This window comes from Epinephelus fuscoguttatus, linkage group LG10 (assembly GCF_011397635.1).
Source record: "Epinephelus fuscoguttatus linkage group LG10, E.fuscoguttatus.final_Chr_v1".
NCBI classification, from domain to species: domain Eukaryota; kingdom Metazoa; phylum Chordata; class Actinopteri; order Perciformes; family Serranidae; genus Epinephelus; species Epinephelus fuscoguttatus.
This window is the reverse complement of record NC_064761.1, coordinates 15,005,146-15,026,711: the sequence shown is the minus strand read 5'-3', so window position 1 is coordinate 15,026,711 and position 21,566 is coordinate 15,005,146. Positions and strand designations below refer to the sequence as shown.

General features: G+C 39.7%; 2 protein-coding genes across 2 annotated transcripts in view; both read right to left on the bottom strand.

Moving 5' to 3' along the window:
* Positions 1 to 8,583, bottom strand: part of ap1m3 (adaptor related protein complex 1 subunit mu 3) — a 39,893-nt gene extending 31,310 nt beyond the window's left edge. Inside the window, exon 1 of the mRNA XM_049587184.1 lies at positions 8,387 to 8,583. Coding sequence (XP_049443141.1) covers positions 8,387 to 8,428 — 42 coding nt within the window. The 5' untranslated portion in view covers positions 8,429 to 8,583. The remainder of the gene's footprint in view (positions 1 to 8,386) is intronic.
* A 2,424-nt stretch (positions 8,584 to 11,007) lies between these two features.
* On the bottom strand, positions 11,008 to 20,910 carry lg10h1orf210 (linkage group 10 C1orf210 homolog). The gene is made up of 4 exons (XM_049588892.1): positions 20,735 to 20,910; positions 14,379 to 14,946; positions 13,958 to 14,152; positions 11,008 to 12,258 (listed from the first exon to the last, which is right to left on the bottom strand). The coding sequence occupies exons 2-4, from the start codon at positions 14,434 to 14,436 to the stop codon at positions 12,059 to 12,061; spliced, it is 453 nt and encodes a 150-aa protein (XP_049444849.1). The 5' UTR covers positions 14,437 to 14,946; positions 20,735 to 20,910; the 3' UTR covers positions 11,008 to 12,058.
* Between the last annotated feature and the right edge of the window lie 656 nt (positions 20,911 to 21,566).

Below are 21,566 nucleotides of genomic sequence, written 5' to 3'. Positions count from 1 at the left end.
GTTGCATGTCTTTTCCCTTTGCTTAACAACTTGGCAAAAGGCCCCAAAAAGTGTTCTTTACAAAGTTACAAGACATTACTGAAAACTGAAGTGCCCATGAAGATAAAACATTAACTTAATTCACTCATCTCTGATGTTCAATCCATCACAGGAGCTTTTCTGTGGAGTGCCAATCAAACAAAACAGGTGCTGTTATTTTTATCCATACAGCAGCATTACTGTATGGATGGCAATGTCAATCTGCGACTTTGGTTCAGACTGAAATGTGTCTTTTGGATTTACAGACTTTAATGATCCTCACAGAATGAATCCTACTGACTTTAGTGACCCACTGAGTTCTCCGCTAGCACCGATCTTTGTAGTTTTGAGATAAATGTCTACAACCATTGACTGGATTGCCATGAAACTTCATTTGTACATTCACATTCCTGTCAGAGTGAATTATAACATCGACATCAGGTTGAAAGTTTAATTTGGCCGATGACCAAATGCCTGCAAAACCAACAGCATTCCCATGAGCCGCAAATGTTAGCATTCCAAAATGCTAAACTTAAATGCTGTTTCCATAAATCATTTTTCCTTGTGTGTATTTTCAATCTTCGTCATTGTCAGTGAGTCCCCACATTCTCCAGAAAGCTTTCAACAACCCTCTAAAAAGAGCAGAGAGCCCGTAAAAGATGGGTTTGGGCTGATAAATGTAACTTGCTAGCTAGTCAATTACTTGCGGACGCTTCTATGATTGCAGCCTTTCCCCCAATACCAAAAAGAAACCTTCTTATGACTGCATGCATTCTGTTCTTTTGAGATTGGTGTCACTGGAGGACTTTTAAAGGTTGTCAGTGCAAACTGCTGTGTCTGTAAAAAACACCGTCTTTCTTTGATTGTAAGACTAAGAGGCCGTTTACACGTACATAGTGATTTTGATAAACGGAGACATCTTCCTTCGTTTGTGCCCTTCGTTTACACGCAAACGGAGATTTCTCCTCTGAAAACGAGTCTTTCTAAAAACTCCGGCCAGAGTGGAGATTTTGGAAAACTCCGGTTGCGCGTTTGCATGTAAACTGAGATAAACCGAGATAAACAGAGTTATAGGCAGCCGACGTCACAGTATGCGCCGTAACTTACGCCTGTGTCAAAAGTGCGACCTATGTCGCTATGGTGACAGTGGATACATGGAAGGTTTGAGCTTCTCGTTACACTGCCACCTACAGGTTTGGCATGCTGTTGTGTATATATACACGGGTAAGTGTAAACGAAGATCTTTTTGAAAACGGAGACGGTGAAATGTCCGTTTATGAAAATAGCCGGCAACGTGTAAACGGCCTCTGACACTCTGACAGAATCTGTAGGCAACCGTACAAGATGTTTGTTTCGAAAGTGTTCCCGTTTCTATTTGGAATCCAGGTACTGCTGACCAATTACGGTTGAGTGGCAGGTAAATTGTCTGTGTGGAAAGCAAAAGACGTGAAATGCATTGGCTGAAATGTGGTCTCTAAGCCCATTGGCTATCATCAAACAGCGATTTAGCTTTTTATTAGCATTTTTTAAATCATTTCCATTCTTATGCAGATATCTGCTTATAAAGATTAGCCAAAGTGACTGGTATACAGAAGAGGAAGTCTTGGCCCAGACTTTTGCTGGCTACACTGGGGCCCCCAAAATATTAACCATTTCCTCCAGAGGCTTATTGTCGTCAGACTGATGGGCTGATGGGTTCTGAGATTGGACATTTACTGCACACATTTTCTGCAAAAAACAAACTCTATTGTGGTACACTGAAAATAATACAAACAAGAAGAAGAACTACAAAAGATGACCCAGAAACTCAAGTTACACTTCCAATGGCACTTGTAATAAGTGGATTTAAAGTGATGAAAATATAACAGAGATGTTTTTATCACAGAATTGCACATTTGTAATGTCTTTTAAAAGTATTTTTAACGTATTATCAAAGATTCACTTCATTTAATCCTGAGAAACCAGCACACCTTCTAATCTTAATCGAAACACACACATACACACACACACACACACACACACACACACACACACACACACACACGCAACAAGATGAGTCAGCAGTCTTGCTAGAATCCGGACACACAGAGTGAAGTGAAGAAAGAGATCAAAGCTTCTGCGCTTGAGGTATCTAGATGACACACACACACACACACACAGACACACAGACACACAGACACACACACACACACACACACAGCTTTCCCCCCTTTCTTTAATAGTGGAGTCTGCTGCGTAGGGGTCACACAGGGGCAGCACACAACAAAGGCAGGAGGAAATAAGAAATAAACAAAAAAGAAATGCCAGGAGAGTAAAGTAATCTGGGGGAGAAAAAAGGATATGAACAGGCCACTGCTCGGCTTCTGTGAGAGGAGACAGAAACCACAGAGCGAAAAGTTCAGAGGTCATCAGAGACAGAGAATGAGGTATAGACAAATCTTGGTATCAAAAAAGAGCTGCAATACCGAAGACCCCTGGAAAGGTATCCAGAGGTTCACTTTGTTGTTCTGGAAGTAAACTTTGATAGAAAAACACAACAGAGAGAGTAATAGTGGAAACTTATCAACTGGTCTGCCCCAAACTGGACTAGATCAGCAATTTATTTGAGCAGTTAATGCTGGCAGTATACCCAATCACTACTGATGAATTAAAAGTCATAGCTTGTTACAATTAAAGAGTTCATGTTGGTTTAGAGTTAGGGCTGAAACAATTAATTACTGACTCAATCAACTGAAAATGAACAATTTCAACAATGGAATAAAATACTTGCTTATTTGGAGCTTCTCAAATGTGAGGATTGGGGTATCTGAACATCTTTGTGTTGTTGACTGTGTTGTTGAGCAAAAAAAAAATAAATAAATTCCCCAAATTATCTTGGGGTGTGAGAAATTGTGTGGGTGTTGTTGTTGTTTTGCTATTTTCTGACATTTTGTTGATGAAATGATAAATGAATAATCATTAGTTGCACCATGGATAAATTAAAATGGCACAAAACAAAAACACTTATCCAAATTCTGCTCTATTACCCATTCTGCTGTTTCTAACACCCTATGGTCGGTGTATTGATGTGTGTTTAAAGTTCTTTTTGCCAACCAGCCACGTGTTTTTCAGTCAGCCAGCTCTGCAGCTGATAACTGGATGTGGGGATAACAGCACAGTGAGATGTAAGGGGAGTTGCCAGCTTACAGATTCAATCATTTGACACTCCATGCAGTATAAAGCTGGAAGCAGTAACAATTATGTCCCTGCTACATTTGCAGTTATGACTTAGAAGAGCTTACGTTCCACCTTAAGGTTTTAGAGTCAACATGCCATTGTCATAGCAGGCTGGTTCGACTGTATGTTAGTAACACCCAGATTAGAAAAGAAAACATCAGATAGCACCGTATACTCAGCAGAGGCAGAACACATCAAACAGAACACCTCACACAAACAGTTAGCATATTTCATGCCCCAAAGCTGAGCGCAGCTACTTAATAATCCAGGTCTCATTAAATTCTACTGTGAGAGTGTTAACACACCATACTGTCTGGTAGAAACATATTCTGGTAAGTTGGGCTGGCGTTTATGAATACATAATACAAATGTTGCATCCTCCATCACATTCCTACAGATCTAATCGTACATGACATTCATACATGACAAGCAGCTCAAAGAGGTTTGGACTAAAAGATTTATAAAATAAAATAAGACATTTTTTGCAGCAAAAACAGATTGACAGAAGGCAGAATAAAAAAACAAAAGACACTCAAGGGACACTTTATTAGGTACACCTTGCTAGTACCGGGTTGGTAGGGTTGGGTACCGTTCATAATTGAACCGATACAGTACCGATACCGGTACCTGGAATTCGGTACTGGTACCAAACGGTACCTTATTTCGGTACTTTTTAAAGTCTAAACTTCTCAGTTTCAACATTTTATTGAGAACATTTAGGAACAGTGCTGTACGTTAATTTTTGTCTGCACATGCATTTATTTTGAAAATTCAAAAATAGAAATAAATACAGTTCTTTAAATTGGAAGTGTTTCCCCCGAGCGTCTTGCAAGTTGCGTCGCAAATATTGCAGCGAGCACTGTCTCGTCAGCTGGTGTGAAGTGCAGCCAGACTTTGGACCGCTTTTGGCTCGCCATTGTTGCTGAGTCTGAGGTGCGAGTCATGCCTCTCGCTCTGCCTCCACCTCAGGTACCGTTTCATTTTAAGTGAATCGGTACTCGGTAGTACTGACGTGAATCGGTACCAAGTACAAAAAGTACCGAGTTTCGATACCCAACCCTACGGATTGGACCCTTTTTACCTTCAGAACTGCCTTAATTCTTCGTGACATAGATTCAACAATGTGCTGGAAACATTCCTCAAAGGTTTTGGTCGGTATTGACATGATAGCATCACACAGCTGCTGCACATCCATGGTGCAAATCTCCTGGTCCACCACATCCCAAAGGTGCTCTATTGGACTGAGATCTGGTGACTGTGGAGGCCATTGGAGTACAGTGAACTCACTGTCATGTTCAAGAAACCAGTTTGAGATGATTTGAGCTTTGTGACATGGTGCGTTATCCTGCTGGAAGTAGCCATCAGAAGATGGGTACACTGTGGTCATAAAGGGATGGACACGGTCAGCAACAATACTCAGGTAGGCTGTGGCATTTAAAGGATGCTCAGTTGGTACTAAGGGGCCCAAAGTGTGCCAAGATAATATCCTCCACACCATTACACCACCACCAGCCTGAACCGTTGATAGAAGGCAGGATGGATCCATGCTTTCATGTTGTCTATGCTAAATTCTGACCCTACCATCTGAATGTTGCAGCAGAAATCAAGACTCATCGGACCAGGCAAATTTTTTTTTTTTACAAACTTCTATTGCACAAGTTTGGTGAGCCTGTGCCAATTGTAGCCTCAGTTTCCTGTTGTCAGCTGACAGGAATGGCACCTGGTGTGGTTTTCTGCTGCTGTAGCCCATCTGCTTCCAAGTTCAACGTGTTGTTGGTTCAGAGATGGTCTTCTGATATTTGAGTTCCTGTTGCTTTTCTATCATCTCGACCCAGTCTGGCCATTCTCCTCTGACCTCTGACATCAACAAGGCATATTTACCCAGAGAACTGCTGCTCACTGGATATTTTCAACTTTTCAGACCATCCTCTGTAAACCCTAGAGATGGTTGTGTGTGAAAATCACAGTAGATCAGCAGTTTCTGACAGACCAGCCCGTCTGGCACCAACAACCTTGCCACGTTCAAAGTCACGTAAATCACCTTCCTTCCCCATTCTGATGCCCGGTTTGAACTTCAGCAGGTCATCTTGACCATGTCCACATGCCTAAATGCATTGAGTTGCTGCCACGTGATTGGCTATCGTGTTAACAAGCAGGTGTGAACAGGTGTACTTAATAAGGTGAAGTACATAATTTAAAGTATATATTCAACACAGACTGAAAACAAGGCAGATGATTGATGCAGACACAATGACGAATAGCGTAAGTAGAAATGATGCACATAAAGCATAAGTCATTTTCCATAGCAGTATAGGTTAGTTTCTTACTGTGGGGATCCACTGCTGCTTAAATATAGAAGATTCACCATTTTTGTTGCTTTACTTGAATTTCACAAAAACAACAGCTAACTCTTTTCCTTTTTTTAAGCCCGCTGGTGGCCTTAAAAATCACTGAGGGATTCTCAGTCCAGGGATCTAGTTATTGGGACACACAAAGAAATCATTGACTGTTTACAATGTGTGAAATCAATAGGACCCACTCGCTGCTGACCTCTAAAAGGAAATGGCAACCAGAAAACCCTCACTGGAGTGTACCACTGGAAGGCAAATAGGAACAGCAATGAACTCCCTTGTCAGTTTGTGTCACTCATCAACCATCTGAAAAAACAACCACTGCACAAATCTTTAAATGTAACTTCGTAGCAGACTAATTATGATATTTTAAAGTCACAGGGCTGTTAGGAGGTCAACAGTAACTCACTTGTAGACAAAATAATGGAGCATTCAAGAAGCAAAAAGACACCACTGAGTTGGTCTATCAATTGCAAGCATTTAACATTGTGCCTGCTCACAGTGCTTCTTTTTCTAAACAGCCAGACGTTCACACTGTCTGTGCAACAGAACTAAAAGTCAAGACGCTTGCTGGCAGCTCTTTGAGGCACAGCATTGAGAGATCCATCTTAGTTTAGCATGCTAACATTTGTTGACCTGATGAGACTGAGTGAAAAGTTAGGGCATCGGTAAAGTTATTATGAGTCATTTGATAAAAATTCATCAGTCTTGGATCATTTTGACTCATTCACAGTTTGTGGTTGAATGTACACCCTCCCTGCTCAATAAATAAATAAACACATAATATAAAACTAATAGCTGTAGCCAAAACCCAAACCCAAAATCTCACTGGGAACAAATGATGCCATTCTGATTTCAATAGCCTGACATTTCGGTCTACATAGCAGTTCCCAGCAGCCTGCAGTTTGCGGTCTAGTGCCCAGGAGCTACAACTTAGGAAGGGGGGGAGGGGGACCTGAGGGTGGAGGGATAAAGGGCAGAGGGGGAAAGTGGCTCCTGCGGTAGCTGTGTCTTTTCAACTGTGCCTCGAATGTGAGCACTGGAGTGTCCTGTCTACCTACACCATTGGCTCTGGCCGATACAAGATTGCAGCTGTGACTTTTTTTTTTTTTTAAAGATTATTTTTTTGCCTTTATTTGATGGGACAGTTGGAGCATGAGGGAAAGAGAGAGGGGGTGACATGCAGCAAAGGGACATGGGCAGGAATCAAATCCATGGCTGCTGCAGCAAGGACAAAAACTTTGTATGCTCTACCCACTGAGCTACTGGGTGCACCAATTATATGGTTATTTCTACATTTGGTGTCATTTTTAATATTTTCATCCTGTTTGCATTCTAGTTTAGAGGAGTTTTAATTGCAACAATACAACAGTAATAGAAGACAGAGAACCTCGCCTTGTCAGGACAGAGGGTGGGAGAGGACTGAAGGTGAGGCACTACTGACTCGCCCCAGGGCAGAGATAAATAGATAGGGAGAGAGAAAACCTTTAATCTGTACAATCAGACATCCAGGCTATGTGGGTCTGATCCTTCTCTCTGATGGATATTGTACTGTCAAACATATAAGACTACTCTGGCAATTTCTTTTCTTGCTCTCAAATAAATTAACCCTGTGAGGATTTGATGCAAAACCCCATAAAGTAAGTAGGTGAGTAGCAAAAGTAAGTAGAAAAATTCTCTTTCATCAGATATAGGTACAAATTAAGAAGCAGTTTGGAGAAAGTTTAGGAATGTGAACACAGTCATTTTCAGGAAGGACTATTTCTATTATCGATTAATTTGCCAGTTACTTTCTCTATTAATTGTTCAGGCTGTTAATACTGGAAAGTTGAGAAAATGTTCCCATGTGAATTTTGGACTGCAAATTGCTTGTTTTGCCATCCAAAATCCACTGACATTGGAGTTTTTATTATATTAAAGCTCAGACAATTAGTCGAAAATTAACTGACAGCTTTTTTGGTAGTTGATTGATCAGTTTTAAGCAAAAAATGGAAAGAAATGCACAGATTTTACCCTCTGAAATGTACATTTTTGCTGTTTTTCTCAGGTTTCTGATAGTAAACTGAACACACTGGGTGTTGGACTGTTGTTTTGGACATTTTTTGACATTTAATATAATGAAGATGAGAGATGAGTTTATGTGTCTTTGTTACTGTAAAAAGTAGCAGGTCCTCACAGTTGAATATTTGGCCTGTCGGTTTAAAAAACAGTCCTACAGGATTTATCTATATGTTCCCGGTTAATCGATTAACTGCTTAATCCTGCTTAATCGACTAATAGTTTGAGCTCTTGATAATGTAGCCTACAGGTGCCTAACATATGGGTTTGTCCCTTTAATCTGCATTTCATGTGAATAGAAACCTCCTGTCAGGACACACTTTTGCAACATGTTTAAGGAAATGTTCCCACCACATTAAGTGTCCTTTTAAAGGGAGCTGCAGAAAGAAAAGTTTCAAACTTTGAAATAGGACACATCACAAAGAATAAAGGCTGCATCGCTGCACAAGAACAAGCCCTCTGTGTATACTACACATTGGTGAAACGAGTTAGTCCAGTTGAGCCTCTCCTCCTGACTGCTCTGTGTCTTCATCAGGGTTACAGGGCACATACAGCAAGTTACCCTGTCTCTGCCACGACATGTAGGCTAAGTATTAGGCCTACCGGTATGTACAGTTGCTACAGTACAGAAATACCCTTCACTTTGTGGACTTTATATGAGCGCTCATCCCCGGAGTTTATTAGCAGCAGGTGCTTCGTTCATAACCCTCAACTTCCCCAACAACAAGTCGCTACAAACTTACCTTTCCCTTCAGGTCGAGGATAAATATCGCCGACGCCGACATCTTGGTGGAGAAAAATCCTCGAGAACGAGAACTAGGCTAGATAATATTTAGGTCTTCTGTAAAATATGGGTCACTTAAAGGGGATTATTTTCGCTCCCATCATCCTCCTTCCTCCTCTCCTCCACTCTCTTGAGTCGATGCGTTTCACTGCAACTCGCTGCTTTTCCGGAGCGGAGCGTCAAGCTAGACGTTAGTGACACAAGCAGGCTGCAACTTCCGGTGGTTAGGTAAGAGGATTTTAATCAACCAGCGTGATCAATGGCGGAAAGTAACTAAGTAGACTGTAACGTTACTGTATCTGAATATATTGACATAGGCTATCTTCTTTAGTTGAGTTATAATATATGTGTATCAAAAGTATTTTTAATACAGAACGCATATTTTAGAGCAAACACTTTATTTAATTCAATTTTGCTGGACTTTAACTTGTAATGAGGCTGTTTTTTTGTATTTTTTCTTTCTTTTTTTGTTTCGTTTTACATTGATCTCTGCATTTACTGAATTACATTACAAATCTATATTTTAGAGTAAAATATTGTACTTTTTTTTTTACTTTATTTTTTTCCAAGATGTGAGATAGCATTGTGACATGTAACCGAGGTAAATATATAACAACGCACTAAGCAAAATGAATAAAGAAAGCACTAATAAAGGAAAAACAAAACAGAAACACTCATATACAAATCCATACAATTCCATTCATGTATACTTCTAAGTTCATATTATTCAGGTTTGACCAATTTTAAGGTCAATTTTTGATACAATTTCTATACAAATATATTTCCAGTAAGTATTTAAAACCAGACAAGACCCAAAGATGTGACTATAATCAGCATGGTTTTCTCTGCAGTCTCTCCAGCAATTTGGTGTAACTGATTGTTTGAGTTTGGCTTGTTGAACAGGTGTTACAAAATATCTCATCTGGTATTTCCGTGCATATTCTCACCAGAACTGAGACGCTGTTGTGTTATGTGATGATAGACTTATGGTTTCCTATTCAATATTAGATAGTGTTAAGTTGAGTTCCTCTTGCCATCTTGTTTTTTTTCTGGTTTATTGTCACCTTGTAGGATATTGTATATGGCTGAAATGTGATGCTTAACAACCCTCACATTTATAATTTTTGACCGAAGATTTGTAATGGTTTTCATCTCTATATCACTATTCTCAATGTAACCTCTGACTTCTTTTCCAAGAAAAAAAAAGAAAAAATGAGAGTGTGGCAAATCATATTTTTGCTGTAATGATTCAATTTGTACAACCATATATAATATATATTATATATACTATACATATTGTACTGTACACATTCGTATTCAAGAAATCAGTTACCAGTTATATTCACATTAAAATATCAAACCAGCCACCGTAATATTGTAAAATATGATGTATTATTGAACTACCCAGAAATATGGCCTCTCCTGACAGTTGATAGACTTGTGTGTATGTGAGTGTATGCATTTGCAGCCATGTGTGTATGTATTCATGCATACAGGTATATACTGCAAGTGTTTAAGTGTATATGCTGGTGTAAAATCACAATACACTAACCAATGTAACAACAAGATGGCAGCCATCTCTGCCAAGTCAGTCTGCTGCCGACCTCGAAACGAAAGTGGACGTGGTCCAAAACCTGATCACATTTTATGGTTGTAACAAGCTGAGACACTGTTAATTAGAAAGTACTCATCTGAAGACACTGGGGACCTATCATCAGCTCACTGAAGGACACTGGGACTTTATAATCCTCTTGTTTTAGGATATTGGGACTTTACTATCATTGACAATGTTTGGTTTTGTTTTTCGTACCTATCAGGTCCTACTAATACCAAAAAGCTAGGAGAAATTAAAAATGCATACCAAAAGTTCGGGTCTCAGGAGAATATGTAGGGCCTTACTTTATGTGTGTATGTATGTAAAGATAGATAGATAGATAGATAGATAGATAGATAGATAGATAGATAGATAGGTCCTTTTACTTTAAGGGTCTACATACCTCTGAACTACAGATTAATATATTTGCATGTAGCCTATTAATTTATTAGAATCAAGTAGTGCAATGCACTCTCTTTAGTGGCTGTTTTTTACTTAATTGTGGGCCAAATTATTAAAATAATCCTGATTTCTATCATTTACACACACACACACACACACACACACACACACACACACACACACACACAGAACAGCTGTTTAAATTTCTGCGCTTTAATTTTGAAGGCGGAATATCTGTGCTTCCGTTTTCGCTCCGTCTCGTCTGTGTGACCTTGACTCCCCGTGTTTCCGGGTAGGAGCAATTAAGAATCTCGCCTGACAGCCCCACACAGACCTGTCAGACCGCTCTCATCAGCTGCATGGTCTCAGAGGACCCCAAAACGCCCCAGGCCTCTTTCCGAGACTCAGTGTCAGGCTTAATCACTGCTGTTGATAGCACTGTTGTAAAGTTTAAACCTAAAGGTGAGTGTGATGACTCCAGTTTGTAAACCAATGAGGCAAAGCATAATCCAACACTTAATGGTGGAGGAACTGGTCCTCTGGAGTTAGAAGTCTAATGAGTTGATCCATGCAGACAGTCTAGGTGACACTGATTATAAATTTTTATTGAGGTTTACAATTTCCTGACCAAACCATATGATGAGTGTACAGTGTGATTCAATTAATATACAGCCATTCTGAAAATAGCAGCCAAGTAGAAAGTAACCAGTAACAGTAGGCTGTAATTGAGCCGGCCTACATTTCTTATGTGGCAGTAGTTGCACCTTTCTTTTTAAACAATCATAGAAAGTATGTTCACAAAATACAGTGATGCTGTAACAACACAATTAGAAATATATAAATAATAATTAGCCTTTCTCTCATAAAGCTATTGATTTGTCTTAAAGCTGTCTTGCAAAGTACAAATGGTCACCACTTTGCAGAACCTCACAGTGTTACCTCACCTTATGTTGCTTAGCTTAGTTGCTCCCCAGAGCACTCTATAAAATGTGAAAACAGTTAAGTAGGCTTTAAATTAAATGCCTTCAATCATGATATACACCTCATCTACACCTTTGCCTATGTGTCACTGACAAAACATCATCAGCGCAAGGTAAAATGTTTCTTTTTACATTCAGCTCTGTCTAAATTATACAGATACTTTTGCATGACCTGTGTCGTCGAATCAACTAATCAATCAGCCAGTTAACTCAGCCAAAAACTGATCAACAAATACATAGGTGAGTGGTTGATGATCATATTTACAGACGACACTGTGATTTATTTTAACTCCATTAAGAAGAACTTTTGCTGTTTCAGGACAAAATTTGTTTCCTTTGATTATCACATAACTAACACATCATGAGTGCTAGGCCACTGTTACTGCTGTCAGTTTAAAATAAGGCAGACAAAAGATTTAGGTTTATATTTTTATAGTGACAGATCCTCAGGTCATGCACCTTGCATTGCCGTCTGTGCTGCCTTAAAATTGAGAATCTTGATCTCTAGTGTTTACATTTTTTATACTTTCCTAAACCTGTTACACCTATTTTGTAATCAATAATGTGAACCTTACTCAGAAGTAAATAGAATGTGGGAGTGGAATTGGTTTTTCAGTGGCTTATCCAGCTAAGGCGGTGTATATACACAGTCCTGCTAAGCGATGGTAAATTCAATGTCATCCATCTCTTCCTCTGTGTCCTCCATGTTCTCCGCTGCTCTTTCAGCCCTTGCTCGCTCACTGGCCGGGATGTAGTTGTCCTCAATGAAGCCGTCATCGTCGTCTTCAATCACAGGAGGGATGCTGTGAGGGTTAATGCCATGTCCCTCGTGCATGGCGAATCCCACCTCCAGGCCTGGAAGCAGTGATAGATACACAAGAGTTGTACCCCATTATAATCATGTTAAGGTAAGTCTTATATGACATTATGTATGACAGTCGGGTTGGTGTTTAGAGGAATGATTGAAAGCTGTAATGTCACATTGTGGTAGAGCCTGAAGCAGCTTTAACAGAGACAAATGAACTGGATTTGTGTCATCACAGTTTGACAGAAATCCTCCCAGATGAGCTTTTTTTGTTTTATCCGTGTACAAGCTGAGTATGTCATCACATCACATCACAAAACATCACATTATTCATCTCATTGAAATGTTCTCATTAGTTTTTGACCATGATAGATTGTCATCTATTGTCTCTTCCTGTTTCAGATTCAGCTTGTAGTGTGCATTTGTCAGCCACATTGTGTAACAAAATGTGTGGACTAACATTACAATTAAACATATAAGGAGCACGATCATTGTTCCTGGTGTTAGCCACACCCTTGCTGATATTGCCTGATGTTATTGTTTTTTGTGTTTTTGTTTTGTATGGAACAAAAAAACGTTGCGTACTTGTACACAAAACTAGTTGCTAACATTGTTTATCTGCTGCTTGGTGCTTAGCGGGTAGCATAAAGTTAATTTATTAGAGCTATCAGGGGGAAACAGCGAGCCACAAATCTAAAACAATAAACTGTGACAATAAAATATTCCATACGGTTTATTATTGATATTTTTCTCCATTTATATATTTACTCCAAACCTAAATGTAAAAGCTTTGGTAGGATTAACCAGGATGAAATTGAAAAGTAAAACAAAAGTTACACAGCTTTTGGACAAATGTTCAAACAGGCTGTAGTGTCACATTTACCAGCACTTTTACTTACTTCAGAAAGAAAATTAAAATTTGGTTATATTAAAGGGATAGTTCAGTTTTTTTAAGTAGGGTTGTATGGAGTACTTATTCATAGACAGTATATTACATTCAGTAGATGTCAGTCAGCACAACCCCACTTTGGAGAAGCAGGCTGGAGTCCGACGCAGAAGCTAAGTAATGCACTGCTGTGGAGGGGTGAGCAACAAAATGTATTTTAGCCACCTGAAAAAGTCCCACCTAAAAACATCAGTATCGGTTTAAGTGTATGCTATATCGAGAGTATTTTCACTGTTTCACCTTGATGTCAGATAGTTATTTCCAAAGGAAAAATTAAGTAATTATATCGCTCTTTTCAAAGCCAGACTCCATTGAGAAAAATGGTGATTTAACATTGCTGAATAAAGGAGCTGCTGGTCTACTGCTGCCTCGAACAGTTATTTTGTTTGTGTTATTGTGTGACTTTGGCATTTAAAAGGGTTAGTTCAGATCTACTAAAGTCACACAATAACACAAACTAGCTAAGTGATCAAAGCAATAGTGGACCAGTAGCCCCTGTATTCAGCGTACTAAAATGACTGTTTTTGTCAATGGAGTCTGGTGTCTTTGACGAGAGCACAGCATAATGTTAATGTGTTTAGGTGGGAATTTTTTTAGGTGGCTAAAACAAGTTTCGTAGCTGAGCAGTGCATTGCTTAGCTTCTGTGTCGGACTCCAGCCTGCTTCTCCAAACTGGGGGTGTGCCCACTTACATCTACTGCATGTAATGTACAGACTATGGATAAGTACCCATGCAACCCCACTTCAAAAAACCTGAACTATACCTTTAATATATGTTTTATGAGTAAAAAAAAGAAACACACCTGCTGAGTCACAGTGGCTAACGGAGTCTGTCTCCGTCAGCCGTGTGTGCCTGTAGCTGGCCAGGTAACGCCGGACCACCTGGCATTTAGCCAGAAGGGCGATGAGAATAGAGATGGAGATGGCTGTGACTAGGACGGCCACCAGGAACTCCCAGTTGTGGGAATCATATTTGGGTGTCTTGTTTGCTAAAGTGTCTGCAAAAGAGGGAAGTGAATCACATCCTGGTCATTGTGGAAAGCACCTAAATGACCAAGGCTCTGCTCGGTCCCACACCATACCACGTGGATCAAACATTTAATCCTCTATCACTCATTTTAAAATGGCTGTCTGTACCAAAAATTATGAATGTATAATCTGACGAAAACAGGCAAGCAGGAAAGAATTCTGAGAATACATGAATTGTCTCTGTTTGACAGTTACCATTTAGTGTTGCTGTTGGTGTAGCTGTAGAGAGCGTGCCATTTGATGATGGTTCCATCTGGCTTTGCTCCTGTCAGTGCAGTCTATTTCGTGGAGTGACTTTTCCTGTGTGGCTCAATTTGCTTCTTGTTGGATGCTCTTGCTTTGGGGCACCATCAACTCTAGCATGAAGCCATGGATCACGAGTGCATACCACACATATGTCAGTCAGACCTACTGATTTAGAGCCTCTTGAACTTGTAACTGAAGCTGGAGAGGAGGTTTACATTCCTTCACCAACCAATGTTTGGTGATGTGCAAACCTGGTTAGTGTTGTGTTGTTCTCAGCAGGTGAAAAATAAATGGGATCTGAGGGGAATGTTGCAAGGAAGGCATTTCCCCAGATGAGGGAGGTAGCTGTCTGGGAGATTTCTGTTGACCAGGAAGGAGTTAAACCTTCAAAGCTCCACTAGGTGGCAAGGTTGAGTGACAGGGGACACATTGGTTCAGTAACAAGTGAAAGGAGGTGGCAGCATGCTGTGTATGAGTTGAAATGAAACCAGCGTCCTCTTGCTGCAGTCAAATGAGCCTTTAGAGAAAGAGAAAAAGAGAAATAGTGAATTAAATCAGTATGATACACACACTTGGCTACAAAGGCATCTTTGAAAAAGAAAAAATATCAGCTTTTTCAGTTCTGAGGAATATCAGTAAACTACAATGCCCCTGTATCCCACGTGTATTGTGGCTTTGAATTCTTTTGGACTCTTTGTGCTAGCGAATGCATATTTTATAACTGAACCACACAAAAAAAAGAACATGAAAATCAAATGACCCAAATATTTCACTTAGTATGTATGAAGAGTGAGAGTGGTATCATGAAAAGGAGACTCTGCCTGAAATCCACAAGTCATAATTGAGTACAAGCTGACAGGGGCTCAGGAGGATATCATCCACAACAGGAAAAGTGTGTCGCAAACAGGAAGTCCCACATACTGCAGGACCTTCCTCCGTAGGTCGAGCTGACTGGTAAAATCACTAAGTTGTGTGTGGTGTTTGTGTGTGTGAAAAATCTGACTATGTATCCTTCACAGCTTCCTGCAATACAGACGCCACATACCTAATGATTCTCAAAGGAAAATAAAAGCCAACCCATTATTATTTGTATAAAACAACAAACAAAACATGGCCAACATATAAAAGCCATGCAGACTTCTTCACTTTTTTGGCAGAACCTTAGGAGGCTTTCACGTCAGGAACTTGGGCCCGTCTACTTGTTGGCCTTGACTACGGTTCATGTGTACTTGGGTATGGTTCGCATGAGGTGTGAAAACCAACTGTACCATAACACGGAAATGGACTTCTATTTAACACAAACAACATTGCTAATGTGAAAGCTGGGGTAGGGAAGTGGGGAGGGGGCCAATTGTACTCAGGCATGGTATTAATCAAGTGTATCTAATTTGAAAACACCCTTAGATGAGAAGCTGGAGCCAGCTCAGCACAAAGACTGGAAATGGAGGAAAGAGCAAGCCTGGATCTAGAACTAGAGTTAGATCTTTTATTTTGTTGAGACTTAAGTTTGCAATTTGTCATTTTAAGACTTTGCTTTTCATACAGATTAATTAAACGACATGTTACATAACACACACATATAGAGGTAGATTTTGTTACCAGTGGAGTCAGGCTAGCTGTTTCCCCTTGTTTCCAGTCCTTGTGCTAAGCTAAGCTAACAGGCCACTAGCTGTAGCTCTATTTTTACCGTACAGACATGAGAGAGGTGTTGCTCTTCTCATGTAGCTCTCCACAATAAAGCAAATAAGCATATTTCCCATAATGTCCAACTGCATAGAGTCATTTTTGTTTGATAGAGAAAGGATCTTTGTTTACAGCTATTTGCAAATTTGTAAGATATTTGCATGAGTCTACAGGACAGGTTGGCTGCCAGTGTTTTTATTAGAGCTGTGAGGATGCAGTCAGTTGAGTTCTGTTCTCAGTCATGCCATTCACTGTGCACTAACTAGTTTATGTTTAACACACCTTGCTAGCACCTGTATTTCTTTTTTGTTTTTGTTTTTTTAACTTGTGTTGTTTACTTGAACATGTTCCAGGTCATGGTTTTAGAGGACAAATTAGCAGATTTTTTTTTTCTGCCTTAGTTTTCTAGTATTTGTTTGTATAGTCACTTTAGGACATCAACATTTTATGCTTCCCCTGGGTGTACAAGACATTACACCCACTTGGCTAAATCCTATTTAATAGCTATACTAATGTAAAAACAAAGCTTTATTTTTTATTTCATTTTAAAGGTCCCATATTGTGCTCATATTCACAATCATACTTGTATTTGGGGTGTCTACAAGAACATGTTTACATGCTTTAATGTTCAAAATACACATTTGTTTTCTCATACTGTCTGTGTGAATGTAGGCTACCTGTAGTCACCCTCTGTCTGAAACGCTCTGTTTTTCTATCTTTATAGGCCTTTGCACTGGAATTGCATTGCTAGGCAACAGCTTGTTGTCCATGCTAACATCCTGTCAGCTGATGACATTTACATGCACTACAAAACATCTCAACAAGAAATAGAAAAGGACCCATTTAGAAAGTTTACGTTTCAAATAGTGTACACAGTATACTTGTGACATCACAAATTTACAGAAATCTTTATAGCTCATTTAAAAGAACAGTTTTTGACTACAAACTATGTGAATTTCTCTCTGGACTAAGCATTTTGATACTTTCAGGGTATATTTACAGCACCTATACCTGCTTTAATTTTAAAAAGACATTGAAATCGGACTTTTCATAATACGGGACCTTTAAGGACTTTACATGTATCTTGCTTGCTGTTGACCCTGACATAGATTTTCATGTTGAAACATACCTACATGACAAATTGCTATTTTGCCTTTTATTTATTTTAATCTTGCAGTAGGATAAATTGGGAAATAAACCCAAACTAACCCAAACTAAGCTAAGACACTACAGTTAGGTTTCACCCCCATAGTTCTGGCTCCTCAGTTTTGAAATCATGTAAAAGTCATTTCTGATCTCCTCAGCATTTTCTTCCTTTGAGCAAAATGTGGTTGTTACATTCTGTTGCAATATAGATTATGATTTGTGTGTCTTTGTTTCTCTCTGTCTTTCTCCCTGTCTTGGCTCTGAGGTGATTTTTCACAGCAAGAGGGATCCGGCTGCTTAGCGCCAGCCATTAGGCCTCTTCCCCCTCATCTTCTACAGCTATTCTCCTCAGCAGTGTTGGCTGTAAACACACCAACACGGCTGCCTTTATCTCTTCCTGTTCTGTCCTCACAGAGGCAAAGCACAACAAAATATACACACCAAGCAGCACAGGGCCGGGAGTTACAGGAGAGGAGCCTGGGAGCGAGAAATCTATGTGCGTCAGATGTACAAGTGTTTGTGAGCTCTACTGTGCACTGCTACTGTACAACTGTGTTTGTATATGAACATGCATGTGGAAGAGGCTACATTTGCATCGTTGTCTGCAGTAGGCTTATTTGAATATCATTCTGAAAGGGTAGAGTCAGTTTTTCTTAGTCATACTTTGTTTCAGTGCCCCAAATTGTGAGTAGAGTGTCAGTATCGAGACACTAATGAGGGCCAGAGGGTGTAAAATGTTCTTTCTGTCATCAAACTGAATTAAACATCAAAATTAGATTCTGCTCGTGGAGTGTGATCACATTCCTTTGAACAGACAAATTAACTGTAAGCAATCTTTTGGTTTGAAATTTGATTATGCTGGTAGAGATGTACTTGTACCATGAGAGTACTCCCACTTTATACAGCTTCATACTGTGCGCCGATTTTATTAAATTTCTGAGTTAAATATTATACTTTTTACTCCAGGACATTTATTTGACAGTTATACTTAAACGCTTGGGTCCCATTGGCTTGTTTTAGATGTCTGTGAGCTGTTAGCAGTGTCACCAATAACTGATTTCCCCTATAAACATCTCAAATGTAAGAGTCAAGTTGTCTAGTATTTCACCTTAAAACTGTCAAATACTAATTTTTGTAGGAGAACTGTCTTTTTTCTTCTTTCCTACCCCATTAATTAGCTCATATCTTGTATTTCATGTGCCCTATAGTGCCTGACCCTTGAATATGGAATCGCTTGACTAAACTAGCCACTGCGTCACATACATAAAATGAAACAACTAAAAGCAAATGCTACCTCAGCAGGTTAATTTTTAGCCACCTAAAAACAGCCAATCTAAAAAGTCAAAATCAGTTTGAGTGTACATTATATTTAGGATATTTTAAGCGTAATACCTTGCCATCAGACAGCTCTTTCCAACAGGGAACTAAAGCCGTTATCTCAAAGCAACCAGACTCCATTGACAAAAACAATCATTTTAGATTGGTCATGGACTTTCCACGTCCAGATATGACGTGCAAGGTACCCTGGGTGCGTTGGTTGTTGACAGTCTGGGACACCGTGCTAAGTTCTGCCTGTTACATGCATTGTCTTCTTTCAAAATACACTTCTGTTTTCACAGGAAATTTAGCGTTTACATACAGTCTCTTTCAAAATAAATGCATGTCAGCACAACAGCTCAAATTTGATGTTTTTTTTCCTTCAACAACAAACACATCATTAGGTCTAGGCAACAAAAGCACGCGGTTAGGTTTAGGAAAATAGATCAGGGTTTGGCTTTAGAATCTTATGGGACACAAACACTGCTCTCTTGGGTGAAAGTCTGTGTTTGTTGGACCCATCCATCACCACTCCCGCCTGCCCTACCCGGACTTTTGCCACCTTAACTTTCATCCTTGTCCCACCACGTCTCCCTGCTGGGTTAAACTATTACAGCAACCGTCTGCGTATCATGCTGACATTAAGGGATGCCTTTTTTTCATTGGTTTCTGATGCCAAGAGTCACTGCCTAAGTGCCGGATTTCGATGACTTCAGAGTGAGACTGAGCTATAGCACATATACACATATTTTACATATCTCTGCATTCAAAACAACTGCCAAAAAAATGTTAGCGCAATGTCATGGTGACTCAGTCTATAGGAAGTAGTTGAAAAAAGCTCCACCTCAGCCAGCTACAACAGTAAAATGCTTCTTATGCTTTGATGCATCAAGTCTCATAATGTAGGCTAATACATTATAATAAGTCACTCTGAACCACCACTTTAAGTAGGCTACATTTTACAGATGATACATATGTACTTTCATTTAAATAGAATTTTGAGTATTTTTATATTGTTATATCAGCACTTTACCTACATATAGGATCTGAGTACTTCTTCCATCACTAAGCTTGAACTGAATAAAAAAGACCTAATGCAATTACATCAAAGCGCATTTTGAAATCTGCTGACACAGAATGCATTAGCTTTGTATAACAAATCATACTTTACTGAGTAAACATCTCCCTCCCTGGTTGAGATAATCACAGATATTCACACAGCACAGAAAATCAAAGGGCCGTCCTTCTGTTGACCCTCAACCCAACAACCCACAGAGCACCAAGCCTCTCTCTTATCCCTCTGCCAAGATCTGTATTTCTGTCTTGCTTTGAAAATGTGGAGGAGTCGGGCCGCTCCATTGTTTGTCGAGGATAATAGCAGAAGGTCTGATAGTGCAGCGAGTTAAAAAACAGCTGGCAGAGATATTGTTTATGAGCGTGGTTATTTAACTCGCACACTGTAAATCAAGCTGAGCCTGTGTCAGCTATGCTGGGATGAAAACAACACCTCTGCATTATGACTAAACTAGTTTCCTTTATTTTTTTTCTCCTTTTAAGTTTAATCAAAGCAAGGTAGCTTAAGTGAAGTGCCCTCAAATGTCATGTTTGGTTTTTGCCTTTCAGCTCTGTAATAATGGCAGAGTCAACAGAGACCGCATGGACACAATAAGTAAAAACCAAGCTGATGTTAGCTAATAAAACAACATACTACATTACCTGCATCATGACCACAAACTGTAATGTTTTAAAAGATTAGCATTAATGCCTGGCTGCTTTATTAACTAAATACTGTAGATCTGAATGTGTGCTTCTTAGAGAGTGAAGAAAGTGAGCTGCTAATGGTGTGTTAATGTTTTGGGTGCAAACAGCAAGTTGTCAACATGCAACAGGTGCATGAAAACACTTCGGCTATGTCTCCTTTCTGTAATTCTGTATTATATCTTGAAGTTAACTCATGAATATAGCTGAGAATTTATGGTTTCTATTTTCAAATCACATTTTAAGTACACTGTTACATTATATTTAATTATTCCATTATCAGATCAAAGATAAGCTATAACCCACTGAGACAGTCATGTGATCTTTACATAGTGCAGCACAGTCTATGGACGAGACTTGTCCCACTTTTAGAAGACCCATCTATGAATCTCCAGTCTTACCTGGTCACCTGTCTGCGTAGTTTCCTCTAGCTTCAACGAGTTCACCTGCTATCTGTCCACTCTCATATTTCACGTCAGCCTTGTCTACATTTTCTTTGCTTTGCCTGTAAAATGGAGAAATGTTGTGCAAAGGTTGAACGAGGTGTGCTCTGCAGCTGCTTCCCAGAAGGACAAGTTAATGTGTAACTTTGTAACTAAGGTGTGCTTCCTCCCGCCTACTATTGCGCCTCTCTATCCAATAGCACAGCAGACCTGGTCAGAGGCAGTGTTGTCAGTCAGCAGAGCCAAACCAGGAAGAGGTAAAATATGACTTATGAGCATATGTCATATTTAGATCTGTAACTACAAGTCTGCATTTATAAGTGACAGTGTAGGCAAGCAGTCAAACCTGCTTTTTTGCAAATATATATTCTATTGGTGTAGATACGGCTCCAGTGGATAAACAAATAATATTGTTTGATATCTGCTTAGTGTGGCTTTCCCCTCTTCTTGTAGTGTGTGTGCGAGAAGCTGAGTTAGTATGCCTGCCAGGTGCCACGCCTCGCTTTGTTGATTTAAAGTGTAAACCCTCTCCTCGGTCCTCTTCAGATGAGAAAGGAAACCAGACAAGATACAGTTTGTGGCGACAAGGAGTGTTGTTTATTTAAGACGTACAGCCTGAGGGGAGAGAACAGACCTCTGGTGGCTCCGAAAAGGAAAAGCGAGGTGACCCTGAAAACAATAGGGCCACTTCCTGTCCACTCTGCAGTGCACTCTGCATCTTTACATCTCTCTCACTCACTCTTCCTCCTTCCCTCCCTCCCTCCCTCCATATGTTCCAGGATGCTTCAGC

What these genes read in the sequence shown, in the direction of transcription:
- lg10h1orf210 (XM_049588892.1), bottom strand. Translation starts at nt 14,436, where the DNA reads ATGGAACCATCATCAAATGGCACGCTCTCTACAGCTACACCAACAGCA. An exon ending in ACCAACAGCAACACTAAATG is followed by an intron (nt 14,153 to 14,378) that starts GTAACTGTCAAA and finishes CCTCTTTTGCAG; the next exon opens with ACACTTTAGCAAACAAGACA. An exon ending in TAGCCACTGTGACTCAGCAG is followed by an intron (nt 12,259 to 13,957) that starts GTGTGTTTCTTT and finishes CACTGCTTCCAG; the next exon opens with GCCTGGAGGTGGGATTCGCC.